The 16,228-nt window shown below is 42.2% G+C and overlaps 1 protein-coding gene across 1 annotated transcript in view; it reads left to right on the forward strand.

Moving 5' to 3' along the window:
- The first annotated feature begins 948 nt into the window (after nucleotides 1-948).
- BARX2 (BARX homeobox 2) overlaps nucleotides 949-16,228 on the forward strand; it is a 77,809-nt gene continuing 62,529 nt past the window's right edge. Inside the window, exon 1 of the mRNA XM_002822696.3 lies at nucleotides 949-1,323. Coding sequence (XP_002822742.3) covers nucleotides 1,137-1,323 — 187 coding nt within the window. The 5' untranslated portion in view covers nucleotides 949-1,136. The remainder of the gene's footprint in view (nucleotides 1,324-16,228) is intronic.

Raw genomic sequence — 16,228 nt, forward strand, 5'->3', positions numbered from 1 at the left:
ACTACAGGCGTGCACCACCATGCCTGACTGTTTTTAATTTTTCTTTTGTAGAGACAGGGTCTCCCTATATTGACCAGGCTGGTCTCGAACCTCTGGCCTCAAGCTATCCTCTCACCTCGACCTCCCACGTGTTGGGATTACAGGAGTGAGCCACCGCGCCTGGCGATAACTCACACTTTTATTAGTTTTTCTTTTCTTATCTTTTTTTTTTTTTTTCTTCTCAGTTTCTTATTAGGGTAACGGACGGGGCCAGGGTCATATATGATTTGGGATTTTGGGGCAGACAAGTTTGCAACTTCAGCTCAAAAGTCTCACGCTCCGAGCGCGCAGGCTCAGCGCGGGCTGCGAGACTGCGAGTGGAGGGCTTGGGAAGCCGCGGTCTTCGGGAAACCGTCCACGCGGGGAAGGAGAGAGGCACGGTGGGTCCTAGGGGGCACTGGCTCTGTGGCCCGAAGTCCCGGGAGCCTAGTGAGGACTAGACTTCTTTCTAGTAAGAGACCTGAATGTGCCCTCCCGCTGGGTTGTGGACATTGGGAGCCAGGCCGGCGGGTGGCAGGACAGGCACTAAGGTGCTCATGGGGGACACTGCCCCCGGGAGCTACCGGCCTGGGCCTTGGCCGCGGGCTGGGGCGGTGCGCGCTCCCCGCACCGCGCGCACACTCCTGCACACACACCTGGAGCGCGTCCCGGGGGGGAGGGGGAGGAGAGCCAAAACGAGCGTCTTAAAATAGAGAGCCAGGCAGAGGAGCGCGAGACACCAGAGCGGGAGGCAGCGACTGAGAGCCACCGGGCACTAGGCGCGCAGGTCGGCGCCGGAGTGGCACGGACGGGCGGGGGCGGGGTGGGCGCGGACTCCCCTCAACACACACTCCGCACCCGGCCTTGCAGGAAGCTCGCGCTGATTGACAGCTGCGTTGTCCCAGAAAGGCTCAGCGAAGATGCTGATCTGCGGGTGGGTCTAGACGCGCGGCAGGCGCGCCCGCTACTCGCTCTCCTCCGCGCGCCACCCGAGGCCCGCCGCCTCCCCAGCTGCCGGGAGCGGGGCCCAGGCCCCGCCGTCGCGCCAGCCCCGCGGCCCCGGGGGGCCGGGCACTCGCAGCCGCGCTCGGGCCGGCGGACGCTCGCCCCGGCTCACCATGCACTGCCACGCCGAGCTGAGGCTGAGCTCGCCCGGCCAGCTCAAAGCAGCCAGGCGGCGCTACAAGACTTTCATGATCGACGAGATCCTCTCCAAGGAGACCTGCGATTACTTTGAGAAACTTTCCCTCTACTCCGTGTGCCCGTCGCTGGTCGTGCGACCCAAGCCCCTGCATTCCTGTACGGGTAAGACGCTCCGCTAGGGGATAAGTGGGGTTCGGTAGCTTTCACGTCCGTATCGGTCGCCTGTGCTTTGCGACCCGAGGGCGAGAGGAAGGGTTAAGTTAAGGGATTCATTTCCTGCGCCTCAGCAAGCGGTGGGCATTGCAAAGGCATCTGCGACGCGGCCGGGAAGGGCCACGCAAGGTGTGGATCGCACGAGTGGAAATAAAATAAAGGCGGCAGGGCCTTAGGAGTGGGCTGCTCGCGCAACGCCTGATTGTCCTGCTCGGAGGAGAACGCTTCCTCGTTCCCTGCTGAAAGTTCAAACACTTGACCAGGTTCAGCGCCTAAATCATTGTTTCAGGAAGTGGTGGTGTGAATTTCAAACGAGCTTGGCGGCCTTGCGTCTCACCTTGAGTTAACTTGTCCAACCTCCGACTGTCTTCACTGTGAATTTTGCAAGTAAATCAGTATCCTGAGGTTCTCAACAAAATCCAGAATTCACTGAGCTTTGCTTAAAATGATCGCCCTCTGGGAAAGTAGTTCTGAAGTACATTGTCTTCAGAAAAGGTCACCCTCGTTTGTCTTAAGTGACCAAAACCAACAATGATAACAGTGAAAACATTACTCACACCTGGTTTTCTCTCTTCACAGGCGCTAAGAGCAATAGTAAGGATAAAGAGAACTTAATACATATATTGAAAACGTAGTAGAGTTTCTATCGAAAATAAATCCAAGGTACTTTTAAAATTTTGAATGCATTAAGAGAAGATCCAAGTTTCAAAGTATCTCGGCATTGTTAGGATTTAGGTTATGGAACATGGGTATAATAAAACGAAAAAGAAGTAGGAGCACTTTTTATCAGAAAAAAGTTATTGAGTGTGCTTTCCATTAAAGGTAAGCGTAAAGTACTTCCAAACCAAAAGAACCTTTGAGATTATGTTAGTTGCGTGAGAGGCATGAGATAAATTAAATTACCCTTACAATGAAAAAAATGAAGGGCCAACAGTTTTGGAAGATATTTTTTGGAACATTTGAGTTGTTAATGCTCAATGCGTGGAATCCTGTATTTTCTCTTGGTTCCATTGATAGTCCCTATATGACAATCAGTAAACATATGATAAATACATACAGTGAAGTTATTTTAAAACCAAATTGTTCCTACATGTATTTGGTTGTAAAATGTATACTGTATTCAGTTATGCCTTTTTAAAGTTAATTTGTCTGTAAGGTAGAATTAGGCCTGATGTCCCATAGCAAGCCTTGTAATAGTGAATTTTTAAAACCAAGAAATATATGAAACAAGGAACAAATAAGAAATTTTAGAAACAAGATAGATCTCCTGAGAACTGATATTTTTACATTTGTGTGTAGGTGGTTGTGGACCCTTGGACACATATATACTGAATAGGGGTGATAGGTTGAGTATTGTTTTGAGCACAAATCATCCTTTGTTATAATAACTCAATTCCCTTTGAGGAAAAAGAGAGGATCTGTTTCAGTCATTAACATTGCGTATGGGACATTCCCAGGACAAAACAGAACAACTTCTAAGCACCTAGGTAGAGCCTAGTGCCAGCAGAATTTTCAGTGACTTTGTGCTCTGCGTTGACTTGAAGGCAGCTTTTCCTGGCTTATAGGAGTCACGGAATTGGATCATAGAAGAAAATGTGGCAGAAGAGGAGTAATAAATAGCTGCAGAGAATAGTCATTCAGTCAGAGGTGGCTGAGTAAGTGCCGTGTTTTATTGAACCTTGTGTGGGAAATAAATCAGAGGAAAAAAATGATTCATATGTAGTTTTGTGAGTGTTATAAGTGAAATGCACGTATGTCACAGACTTAAGTATTGCTCAGTCTTGTGCTTTTCAAAGTTCACTGATGGTTCGTGGTAGAGGGTGGCTGTTGGCAATGGTTTTCTGGCTCCATTATTCCAGTACTTTCTTCTTTCAGATTGTTAGTTGAAAATGTGTCGTTATTTTGCTCTAGTTGAGAATTAAAATATAGAAACTGGGATTTGCTGGTGGAATTAAACCCATAAAAACTGGCTACAGTAGTTCATACTTTCAGATCATAAGCCTTCAGTGGGTTTACAATTACAGTTAAAGCCTTACATGTATTAGATCATGGGAATCCCATTAGTGTCTTCTCAGGGGTTTTGCAAATACCATACTTTCAAAGCATTTTTGTTTTTAACAGTTAAGGTCAGAACAAAAATCTTTGATTAGATGAACTAATCTTTTTTCTTATTAATTGAAAAAAACAACAATAAGTTGCTGGCATCCCAAAGGACACTGTAATTTTTTTCTTTTCTCTTTTTTTGCTAGATGGAGCTAAATGTTGAGCACTGGTGGCGGAAGCAATGCATAAAAAGCTCAAGTGAAAGGCATACATTGGAATTAAAGTTACTGAACTTTCTCAGCCTTTCATTTGCTGATTTAAGATTTAAATAAGTGTAACAGAAGTGAACTGTGTCAGGTAAAATAATGAAAACTAAGAGAAAAAAAAGTCCTCAAAATTAAAAAGTTACCAGCATGTACAATAAGTACATAAAATCGGGATGGAAAGAAAACTACAGCATTAAAAAAAAAAAAACAAACAAAAAAAACACTGCCTAATGAAACAGTTCATGCTGTGTAGATTTAGTAACCTAAAGGTCAATTTATGATACCAAATATCGGGCAGAATAGCATGTATTCAAGCAAACTGAGAAATGGAAATAGTTTTCATCTCAGGCAGATAATCACCTGACAGGAATTTATTGTTCGACATTCTAGCCTTGATGGAATCCTCACCTTCCAAAAATTGTTGTTTAACAGACCGTTTCTTATTATAAACACAATAATTTTAGTCTTGGAAAGCTGTCTCTAAATTTCTTTCAGTTTGCTAGTAAGTCTCGTAAATCATCTTAATAGACACTGCAAAAGGGAATCCTTTCCCTGTAAGCCCCACCGCAGAAAGGTTTATCATTACATTTAAACTAAAGTTTAAACAGCTAAGCCCAAAAGAATGCCTCCATTTGAAAACAGTTGTGTCATTCAGGCCATTGGTGAGGGGTGGAATATGCTTAGAATTACGTAGTATATAAAAAGTTGGTTTTATTCTTAAATCTGTAAACAGTAATCCCTACTCAGAAGGCAGTGTAATGCCATTTAGAAATCAGCGATGAGCTCTCAAACTTCAGAGTGTTGACCGTCATTACAAAGGCCAAAAAAGAGGTGCATTTTAGGATATCATAAATACGCTTAACTTTAGGATGCTTTATTTTCTTTTTCCGGTTGTGATTAACGTTTCTTGGTGGAAAAGCCCACTTGAAGAAAGCTGGTTTCTTGGGGTCGAATAGTTGGTGGAAGCATCGGCGTGGTCATTTTTGAAGGCTCTGCCTTTCTGTCTGATCTTCAGAATCAGGCAGTTTCTAAATTTGAGGCGTGTTGAGAAAAAACGGATAACTTGCTTCACAAAAATAAGGATTGTTACAATTACCCTAAGGGTTTTCACATGAAGATACTGATAAATGAACCTATGGTACAATTACTTTTATTACAATTTTTCTATTTAGAACCTAGAATTACCTTACATTTGCACATGCACATTTGTGGGGAGGTGAGTGTAGATACTTGGACATTTTACAACCTGCGAACAGGATGAGACTTTTAATTATTCCACTAACCTATAATCTAATTCTTTTCCCCTTCTCTGGCAGAATGGGTCTGTTGAATCTCTCACCTCTCTGATCTTTGGTGATTAGACCTACAGAGCTGGAGGGGCTCATAAAATCATAGATCAATATCCTCAAGCAGAAGGTATTTTTTGCAAAGTGCCAGGGTCACGTCAGTGCTGCGGTATAGTTTCAGTCCACTGTATGCCACTCTCCTCCTTGTCATAGTACTCAGAAATCAGGAAGACTTTTCCAACTTGGTTACACACCCAGGACTAACCCGTGCAGTCACGCCCAGGGGACAGTCAACCAGCCAGTTAGAAGGGACATTTGGGGAAGGGTGTTTATCTTTTAGGAGGTGGCATCGAGAACATTTTATCCTTTGGTGGATCCAAGAGAAGCAAGTCCTTTGGGGTAGTGTCCTTGGGTGCATTTTTATCACAAACATTGGGTGTCATCCCAGCAAAAAATTAAATGCGGTGTAGGTGTGTGTAGTGTCTCGTTTGGGAGTTAGGGAGCTGGCTAGTGCTTCATGGAGTTGGCTCCGGTGACTCTCCAAATCTCAGCTTGGTCTTTTTCAGTCAGAGACCCAAACCCATAGGATCTTGGGAACCTGAGAGTTGGACACTGGAATGTTAATGGAGAAACATAAACCAAGGTCTGGGAAAAATGATCATTATCAACAAGGATTTGTATTTCTGCCAGAGGCACATAGGCTTTTATTAGCAGTTACTCATAACTGCTTCTCCTGTTCCCATTGTAAGGGTAAATAAACAGAGGGATGCACGGGATCTGGGACTCATCCAGGGTCAGAATATATTTGGAACTGAGCTCTTTTGGGATCCTTAGCTGTTATCTCACTACTCTTTTGTTAGAGATGCCAAGGGGTTCCTTAGGAGTCAGTTTTTTTTCTTCTTTCAATAGCGGGATCTCGCCTCACTGCAACCTCCACCTTCTGGGTTCAAATGATTCTCCTGCCTCAGCCTCCTGAGTAGCTGGGATTACAGGTGCCCACGACCACACCCAGCTAATTTTTGTATTTTTAGTAGAGACAGGGTTTCACCATGTTGGCCAGGCTGGTCTCCAACTCCTAATCTCGTGATCCACCCGCCTCGGCCTCCCAAAGTGCTGGGATTATAGGCATGAGCCATCGCGCCCGCTGTGGAGTCGGTTTTAACTCATGAATAGTTCATTAGCAGTATCTTCTTTGGCTCTGATTTTTCTCAAAGCAAATGAAAAAATGATTAGAAATTTCATTCACAGGTTGAAATGCCCCTCCAAATGTCCACTCTTCACTATCATTTAATTGAATAATTCATTCAACAAATATTTATATTTGCTTGGTGATGGCATTGTCATTGAGTCTATTATTTTGAAACTTAATCTAACTGTTGACTAGCAGTTAGGGTGTTTAAAAAATCCCTCTCAACTACTTGTATTACCATTGCTAAGCCCTTCTTTGTTTGTTTTGTTTTGTTTGTTTGTTGTTGTTGTTTTTTCCTAGTGTGTGTGAGAGGCAGCTCGGAATTGGGATAGGTGAACATTTAATACTTTTGCTTACTATGTGGAATTTTCTCTTTCAACTCTACCTACAGGGTGTTATCACCAGCAAAATTGTCAAATCAACTTTGCTACATACAACTCAAATGAAACTCTATTATGAGGCTGATTTCCTACAGATATGTTTGTTTTTTGCTGGTTGTATTTCCGGATCCAAGACTGAATTTGTGATAGAAACATGGATAGTATAAAGTTGTTAGTTTTAGCATATCCTAGAAATCAGAATGAAAAGATTAAATGTAACATATCCCAAAAATCTATATGAAAAGGAGTTGGGATTGCAAAGGATTATTTCAATTATAAAGAGAGATTAAAAGGAAAAAAAGAAGGGAAGAAGGAAAGAAAGAGTGGGTTTCTTTGAAATTCTTAAGGCTGCACAGACTCAGCCTCATAGCACGGCGTTCCTCCGAAGGGCTGTACAGGCAAAACAAAGGTGGCTTGTGAAATTCTGTTGCTCCATAGGTACTAAATGGCTGAAGTTGATTCTACTTAGATGCGTGCTGGGGCCTCTTCAAGGTTGAGATCCAGAGCTTAAGCTCTGCACAGCATTTAGCCTTCACTCTGGAAGACTGAGTAAATGTTAAACCAGAAGCAATTTTAGGTGTTATCTGCACTTTGTTTTGAGGTCAGGTAGCAGGGGCAGCAGAGATGCAAAGGTAGGTACGTCACATGGGCTGAGGCCGCTTCATTTGTTTTTGTTTTTGTTTTATTTCTTTGAGACAGGATCTTGGTCTGTTGCCCAGGCTGGAGTGCAGTGGGGCAATCTTGGCTCACTGCAACCTCTGCCTCCCGGGTTCAAGCGATCCTCCCACCTCAGCCTCCCTAGTAGCTGGGACTACAGACGTGTGCCACCACGCCTGGCTAATTTTTGTATTTTAGTAGAGACGGAGTTTCACCATGTTGCACAGGCTGGTCTCGAACTTCTGACCTCAGGCGATCTGCCCGCCTTGGCCTCCTGAAGTGCTGGGATTACAGGCGTGAGCCACTCCACCCAGCTGAGGCCTCGTAATTTGTACTGAGCTTGTGAACGTGCATGCTGTGGAGCCTGAGGGTCTTCCTTGCCACACGTCCTGCCCATGACCGTAGTTAGCGGACTAGAGTTGGTGGGTCTGTGGCTAAGCCCATTGACAAGCTCTCAGCTGGAATATGCTTAGAGGGCTGCAAGGACTTAGGTGATATGCATAAATTGAAGCCTCATTTTGCATGCTCTGTTGGGGATGCAGTTCTGTTTTACACTCTAGTCTTGTGGAATTAGTGTTTCTAGTGTGGCTCTAGGGACACACTCACAGCTGAATTAGCCACCTTTTACCCGAGAACTTGCTAAAGCCCACAGGTGCTCAAAGGACGGGCAAAAGACCACTGTGCTGCAGGTGGCACCTTCTCTTGGAAGCAGCATGACAACGAGAAGAAGAGAAGGATTGAGGGCCTTCGTGCAAAGACTGCACACGTGGAGAAGCACATTGGCCCTGCCTGTCGGTGCCTGCCTCCATTTTAGCTGCCTGAGAGGATGGAACGGTAGTTTTCTTTCCACAGCACAGACAACAAAATCAGAATTCGCATTAGGATTTATTAGTAACGGGAGTCAGACCAGGACTTTGTACGAACTTGGTGGCATTAACAAATACTCTCCAGGAAGAGAGGTGTTTTGCTTGTTTTTTAACCAGAAAACTTTTGAGAACCCTCAGGATTTAATTTATTTTTATTACAGCTTAATAACAGAAGAAGAAAAGTCTTGTTAAAATAAATGCTCTAAATAAAAACACAGTTAATTTTCCATTACCATGTCAAATTACTCATCATCACCAGGGCATTTTTATATGGCAATTTAACTTCTTGAAAGTGGAAACTTGGCACACATTTAAGGAAGAAGCCATGCACCTAGATAGATATCAGAAGATGGTCTAATTATATTTGAGCTCAAGTTGACTCTTACATATGATTGCTCTGAAGAAGAGAGAAGAGAGGGCCTCTGTCCGTAGTCACTCAGGAGAGACTCTGGTTTCTTGAGTGCCAGTTGAAATTGAATACAGAGGGAGAGAATTCTGAAGATTAGGTGATGTTCAAGTACATCTGAAAAGGGCCCCTGCCAGTCAACCAGTTGAAGCCGATTTCAGGGCTACTTGAGAGGTCTGGAGGGCAGCTCTGTAAGCTTCCTCCTGGCAGAGTGCACACAGATGACACAGCCTTCCTCCATGCACAGGTCAAAAGAAGACTGAAGAGAAGCCAAGCTGGGAGGATCTCAGCACCAAACTAACTACGTTCCATGTACAAGCAGACACGCTTGCAGGATTCCTTTTTATCGCGTCTTTCCAGCTTACCAACATGTCCTTAGGAACATATTCTTCTGGGTATTGAGGAAAGATGAGTATTTTCTGTTTTTTGTTTTTTGAGACAGAGTCTCGCTCTGTCACCCAGATTGGAGTGTAATGGTGCAATCTCGGCTCACTGCAGGCTCTGCCTCCCGGGTTCAAGTGATTCTCCTGCCTCAGCCTACCGAGTAGCTGGGATTACAGGTGTCCGCCACCACGCCCGGCTAATTTTTGTATTTTTAGTGGAGATGGAGTTTCACCATGTTGGCCAGGCTGGTCTCAAATTCCCAACCTTGTGATCCACCCACCTCGGCCTCCCAAAGTGCTGGAAGCCACCGCGCCCGGCCAGATGAGTATTTTCACATTGTGCATTGAATAGGATTGGCTGCTGCCTAGGTGATGTCAGAGCACTTCTGTTCTTTTTTTTCTTTTCTTTTCTTTTTTTTTTAAACCAACATATGCATTTGGTAAGTGATGGGATGATTATCCTTTGGTTTTTCTTATTCAAGGATTACTTACCATGTGGAGAAATGGAGTGATCTTGGGCCCGATGAAATTTCATGAAATGGTGGCTATATTTTTGTCCTGGGAAGTACCTGGTACTGGCAAGTGCATGCTATTAATAACCTGCCAGCCCCCGCTGCCCACGTCTTTCTTTCCCAGAGTCCTTTTCACTCGGTGAATTAACCATCACTGAGACTCAGGATGATGGGCTTTTCCCAAAAGAGGTCACAGTCTCGTGTGGATTGAAGGAAGTGTAACTTCCATGCTTAGTTTAAGCAATATCCAGGGGAGCTGACTTTGCACATTTCCTTAATGGTAACTTATAGACAACGGAATGCTGATATTGTATCTTATCTTGAGGAAATATCATGGGCAAGAAGAGTTGCTGAGACTCCTTTTTCTGAGTCTTACAGTACTTATCCAAGGGGAGCCACAAACTTGAGAGAAATGATAGAAATACTTTATACCCTAAACCATATTCATAGACAGGGCAATAATAGTAATAGTGACTGTTTGGAAATTACCTAACATGTAATAGGCACTAGACTCAGTGCTTTTTGTTCAGCTTCAAAATATCCCTATGAAATAGGTTTATCATCTCCTTTGGTAATGGTAGAATCCTAGAAGCTAAGTGACTTTCCTAAAATCACAAGATATAAAGAGAGCTCTTATGAAGCAATAAGAAAAATGGGCAAAGGCTACAATCAGGCAATTCATAGAAAGGAAGATCTCAATGGCCAGTAAACATGAAAGGATGCTCAACCTTGCTGATAAGTGGGAACACCCGACTTAATATGAGATACCATTTCACACTCACCAGGTAGCCCAAAATGAAAGGACAAAATCGGTTGATGACAAGGAGATGGAGCAACAGGCATCCTCCACACTCCGGCGGGAGTGTTGTATGGTACGATTACTTTGGAGAGCAATTTGGCAACACCTGGCAAAGCTGCAGACGCACATACCCTAGAGCTCAGCAGTTCCACTCCTGGGTATGTGCCTGGAGAAACCAGTGTATGAGTGTAAAAGGATACCTGTAAAAATGTTCACCTGTGTGTTATATTAGTAAAAAATAAAAAACAATTTAGCTGTCCTTTCAGAAGGAAAAAGGTTAAAATAATATATGCTGTATCCATGCAATGAAATTCTATGCAGCAATTAAAATAAATGAACCAGATGCACTTGTATTAATATGGATACATTTTAGGAATACAATGTTGAGAAAAAAAAATTGTAGATTGATACGTACTGTCTGATACCATTTATTTAAATGGTTGAAAAGGCACAAACTAATACTACATATTGTTTAGAGAGGCAGGGGCAAGGGAGTGGGGAGTGCTAACCACTGGTTTTTATTTTCCTGTGTAATTTATTTATTTATTAAGACAAAAAGGCCTAATGTAAATATGGCTAAGTATTACGATGTGAAGAAACTTGGGTCATGGCTACATAGAAGTTATTGACATTATTCTTTGTACTTTTCCATACATCTGAAATTTTTCATAACATGAACATTGAAAAGTGATAGCACAAGAGACCACACATGTCCACAGAACTCTTAATCTTGTGGAACTTTTGATCTTTTTCTTAATAGCTTTTCTATCCTGAAACAGTAGCTTTTAAATACAGAGCTTGTTGTACATAGTCTCACAGTGGGAAACTGAGAACACTTTATAACTAAACATATGTACAACTCACACTGAAACAACCACTGTGGCTTCTGAAAGTGGCTTTTGGATCTTACTAACCTTGTCTGGCTGGTTGAGGGTATTATTTATCACCAAGATAACCGCTGTTTCTCTGGTAATGCTTTGGCATAGAATAAATAGTCTCTGAGTTGGGTACATGCTTTTGAAGGTTGACTAGTGAAGTATTTGGTCCCCCAGTCGTGCAAGAGAGAGTTGTCAGGGTTTTTCTGCTTCTTCTTACTGATGTTTAAAATCATTATAAACTGCCTCTGATTGCACCTTGCTTTTATGAGTATTTGTTGATATGACAATATACTACCCTTAGCATTTCACCAGTGGTCCTTTGCTATTGACAGTTTCATTTACAGAAATTATCTAAGGACAGCTGTGACTGAAATAAATAATCTAAAAATGTTAACGTGTAGCTTCTTAGCAGGAAAGAATAATGTTGATATTGGCATATTATCTGTCCAAGTTCTCTTTATAGTCCATAATCATGATTTTATTTTAAAACTTTATTCAATATGTGGTATCGGGGACTGTTAGAAGGGATGAATGTTACCATGGTGATCTCACAGAGATGTCTGTTACCAGTAATCAGTGGGCATCCTATTGTTCAGAGGAGTAAACCTGGACCACATTTTACTCCCTAATGACAACTGTAGTGGCAGAAACTTTATTCAGCCCAACACCAAAGACATTTTTCTTTTCTCAGCAAAATAATCCCAATTTAGAAATGTTGCTTTTAGACATTTTGGCAAAAACATGGCCTTTTGGGAGCTCTATCTTTCTGTGTCCTTCCAAAGGGAAAGTGTTAGTGTGGAGGAAACAGTTTGTACAATCAAGAGTTTGCCAAAGCATTTCCCCTCCTGCCACCACTCCTGTCTGGCTAAATAAATACATAGACAAATAAACAAATTAAAGCTCTGGAGGGGGGGACTCACCCCACCCACAGGATCTGTGGCCAGTGTGGCCAGACTTTCTTTGGTGCTAAGAACGAGGACTGTGCCCAAACTGGACGTGATGGAAAGGATGGTGGCTCTCTCAGTTTCATTACCAGGGTTCAGACTTTCGCGGGTTACGGGACACAGTCCTTCTGCATTTTATTTTACCCAGGTAGTCACACACTCTGGCTGGGATCCATTAAACAGACTGACACTTTTGCTTGTGCCTTACTCTTTCGACCTCCTGGAACTCTCCAGTGAAACCTTATTCCTCGTAAAATGAACTAGCCAGGCTTGGGGCTGTGAATGTAGGAAACATTATCAAGGAAGATATTCCAAAGAGCTGCTGTGGGACTACATAAGTCAGAAAAAATGCGGAGGACTTCCTCCTGCAACCCAGGAGAGTCTGTTCACTGGCAACAAACCTGACAGATCCACTTTTGAATCCTCTGTCTGGAACTACTTCGGAAAAGACAAGCAAGGATTTAGGATATTTAGGGTAAATTTTAAACGTGTTTCACTGAAAGAGAGAGAGAGGAAGGTGTTTTAATATGGTTCCAATCTAAGACCTTTCTTTTCCATGACTAAACATTTTACTGAAATAATTGGTAAGTCACCCCAGAGGAGATATTTCGGGAAGGTGTTGTTAATATTGTTATCCCTGGATATCATGGTAACTCATTAATTAACCTCAGCACGTTAGACAGCTGTGGCTATTGGAAGCATGTTTTCAATCATCAGTTTAGAGCAAGGCATGAAGGAACATCCTATTGGAGTGCTTGCCTTTTTTTCTGCTGGGAGATTGGGCCTTTGCTGGTTAGAACAATCAGCTGCTAAACAGCATGTTTCATTTCTTAGGGAGCTGCTAAATAGGAGTAACAACAATAATAAATGGTAACCATGTGCCCGGCACTGCGCTAGGTACCTGTATACATAAATGTGTTCTAGTGAAATAGTTACTATTACCACTGCTTTTCAGGCAGGGAAAGTGAATCTCCAGGAGGTTAAGAAATGGGAACGGGGTCACATGAATAAGTGGCAGGGTTGAGATTGGAACTTGCATCTGTCTCTTTCAATATAGACTCCAATACTGGATATGATTATACGAAAATGTGTAAATTAGAACATGTCTGTCTCTTTACATATAGGCAACATACTGTGTGTGTGTGTGTGTGTGTGTGTGTAGATATAAAAAATATATATGGCAAGGTGCAATTAATGCGTCAGCTCTGTTGGAACTTATTTTGAACCTGCCAACTCTTTTACACATATTTATACTAATTTAATGTGTGCCAGTTAGTCTTTCATTTCCTGTGGTGATTGGGGTTTCTGAATGATTCCAGAGGGATTCCAAGAGGCGGTGGGGTTTTGGGGGGAAGGGAGGTGATTGGGAGATTGCAGACCTGTTGCCATCTGGCTGTGTGACTCTCCACTCCTCACTGCCCTGGGGTCTGTGTCCGTGTCTGTGTAGTATTCGCTACCACTCTGTGGGTCACGGTGCTTCCATCAGCTGTCATTCTTTGAATAAAGCTTTCCTAGGGGAATCAAGGGTGGAATTCCTACTCATTCATTCATTATCAACTAGAGAGAAAGTGCTGAACAACTAAAGCCAACCAAATGCCTTGAGAGTTAACACTTCAGATATTTTTCATGGAATACTCATTAGGTTCAGTGAGAAAAAATGTCTGACCGTTGATTGGCATCACTTAAAAGAATGAGATTTTTTTTTCACATTGTATCTGGCTAAGCTGGAGTGGATTCTGGGAATCTCTATTTTTAAAAACCTTTCTGTATGATTACAATGAAAAGTCAACTCTGGGAACCACTATAATGTAGATAACAGCTTAAATATGAGATTGATGTAATTTGCACCCCATGACTCAAATGTATGAAACCATTTAGTGGAGTAATCCTACTGTTGGGGTTTTGAGTCAAACGGTCCTGGGTTTTATTGTATTTTATTGCCTGTGTGACCTTAGGTAAATTACTTAACTTCTATGACACTCAGTTTCCTCGTCTGTAAAATGAAGATACTAATAATCACATGATAGGGTTAGTTGTGGAGGTTAAATGAGATAATGTATATAAAGCTCTTAGTATTTTATTTTTTTTTATTTTTATTTTTTATTTTTTATTTTTTTTGCATTCATCATTCCATTTATTGCCCTGAAACAACAAGTGTAATTTATAAACCAATAACACTTCGGGGAATGTTATACACATGTTTGAAAAGAATGTCTTAAACTAATGGGAGGCCATGGAGACGCTAATCCAGCAAGCTCTTAGTATTTTATTGGCTGTGTGACGTTAGGTAAACTTAACTCCTATGACACGTAATTTCCTCATGTGTAAAATGAAGATACTAATAATCACATGATAGGGTTAGTTGTGGAGGTTAAATGAGATAATGTGTATAAAACTCCTAGTATAGTTTGTGGTAACAAAGTGCCTAGTATTTGATAGCTTCTATTAAAAATAATTATCTTACAATAATAACCTCATCACTGAAGTACAACCCTTTAGGGAAAGATTACCATTATTGGTGAATTAAACTTAAGAAAAATTAAAATCTTAAAAAACTCCACTTTACTCCAGGGCATTTTTCTGGGTTACAGCGACACTAGCTGCTTTTAAGGCCCCTTGCAACCTGGGTGGTCTGTGAATTGTTTGAGTTCAAGTCTTCGTGAATTAGGTATGTTTCATTCCTCCCACTTTTCTGTTTTGTAATATGAATTCAGAATTTTATAAATTCATAAATGAGTGGCACAAACAGGTCAACGCTACAACATCACAAGATGTGCTTTGTTACTTTATCTATTTTTTTTTTTACAAGAGTTTCCTAGGATTAATTGCCCCTAGGAAATGTTTCATCACTCAGCTGTAAGATTCTCAAGAACTGTCCTAGAAAAGTGGCAGAATTTCTCAACACGTTTGATTTCTTTTCTTCTTTCAAGAGTAGAGTTAGGGATAGTCTTTTTTTTCTTTTGGAAAAAAAATGAAACTATTCTTTTTTTCTTATTTCCGAGCACTGAGAGAGGAAAATAACTCCATTGAGACGTTCTTTTCCAATTAGGTAGCATGGAAAAAGGTAGCAGTTTGACAACTAATCACTTTCCTAGTATATTATTGGGTCTGTGATTCAGAGTGAGTTCCAAATGAAGTGCCTTTGTGACAGCTTTTAAATTACTGGTGGGGCTAGCTTCTGAATGTATTCTAAGTGGTAATGATGGATGGCTGTCATGTGGAGGAACTGCCTGAGGAAGAGTTCCACATGGATTTTTTTGGAATTGTGTTTCTCAGCTGGTCACTAGTGTCTTATGAAGTTTAGTATCTGCTGGTGAAATACTTTAATTGATGAATCCCCTCCGTGGTGCGAGAAGAATTCTCTTGAGGAGTTCTCACCTTCTATGGCTCAAAGGCATCGCCAGTGAACAGGGTGATGCCTCTGTCCAGCCATTTATAATGATGATTCCGACAGGCAATCTCTAGTGACCTCATCCAGGTTCTGTGGTGGGTGGGAGCCAGGTGGGATAAGACAGGTAGATGTGTCATCACCACTGAGATGGAGTGGCATGTATTTATGAAGAGTGAGAAGGCTGACTTTGTCCCCTAGGGTCCTCAGAACCATAGAGTCTGAGTTTTCTGAACTGTTGAAATAGGACTCAGCCAGAGACATGGATCGTTGGCATCTTGTTGAGAATATTCTATTCAGCCTATGGATTCAGAAAAACAAAATGCATGTGTTTGTGTTCCAGTAGGAGGGGAGTAGTCAGGAATGGGGTGGGAGTGGAAAAGGAATGTTGGCCAATGGGGAAGGGAGAGTGAGGGGTAAGGAAACAAGTTAGTCCACTGAAACAGGGATCCAAATGCTTGCTCAGCATTTGTTGTCTCCAGGAGAAAAACAAATTGAAAAATGAGAATGGAAGATTTCATCTGGAAATGGCCCTGTGAGTACGTGCTTATTTTCAGAGGCGTTCCTCATAACTGACAGCAGTCAATGACTTCTGATTGGGCAATGGCCTGCCCTGCCACACAGGTAGCCCAATCATCCTATGTATTAATGGTGAATTCAGAAATTTCATCATCCTGGGTCGCAAAAGATCATGACGATTGTATTATAATACAATAATGGTATTTATGCAGTGGCACACAGAAAATTGTGTGTACTTGACGCCCAGGCAGCGTGGAAGCAGGATTTAAAGTAGAACTCCTGTCAAAAACCTTTCTTCCAGAGCCCTCCACTGCCTCATTCTGTGATGTTTCAATACG

This window comes from Pongo abelii, chromosome 9 (assembly GCF_028885655.2).
Source record: "Pongo abelii isolate AG06213 chromosome 9, NHGRI_mPonAbe1-v2.0_pri, whole genome shotgun sequence".
Taxonomy (NCBI): domain Eukaryota; kingdom Metazoa; phylum Chordata; class Mammalia; order Primates; family Hominidae; genus Pongo; species Pongo abelii.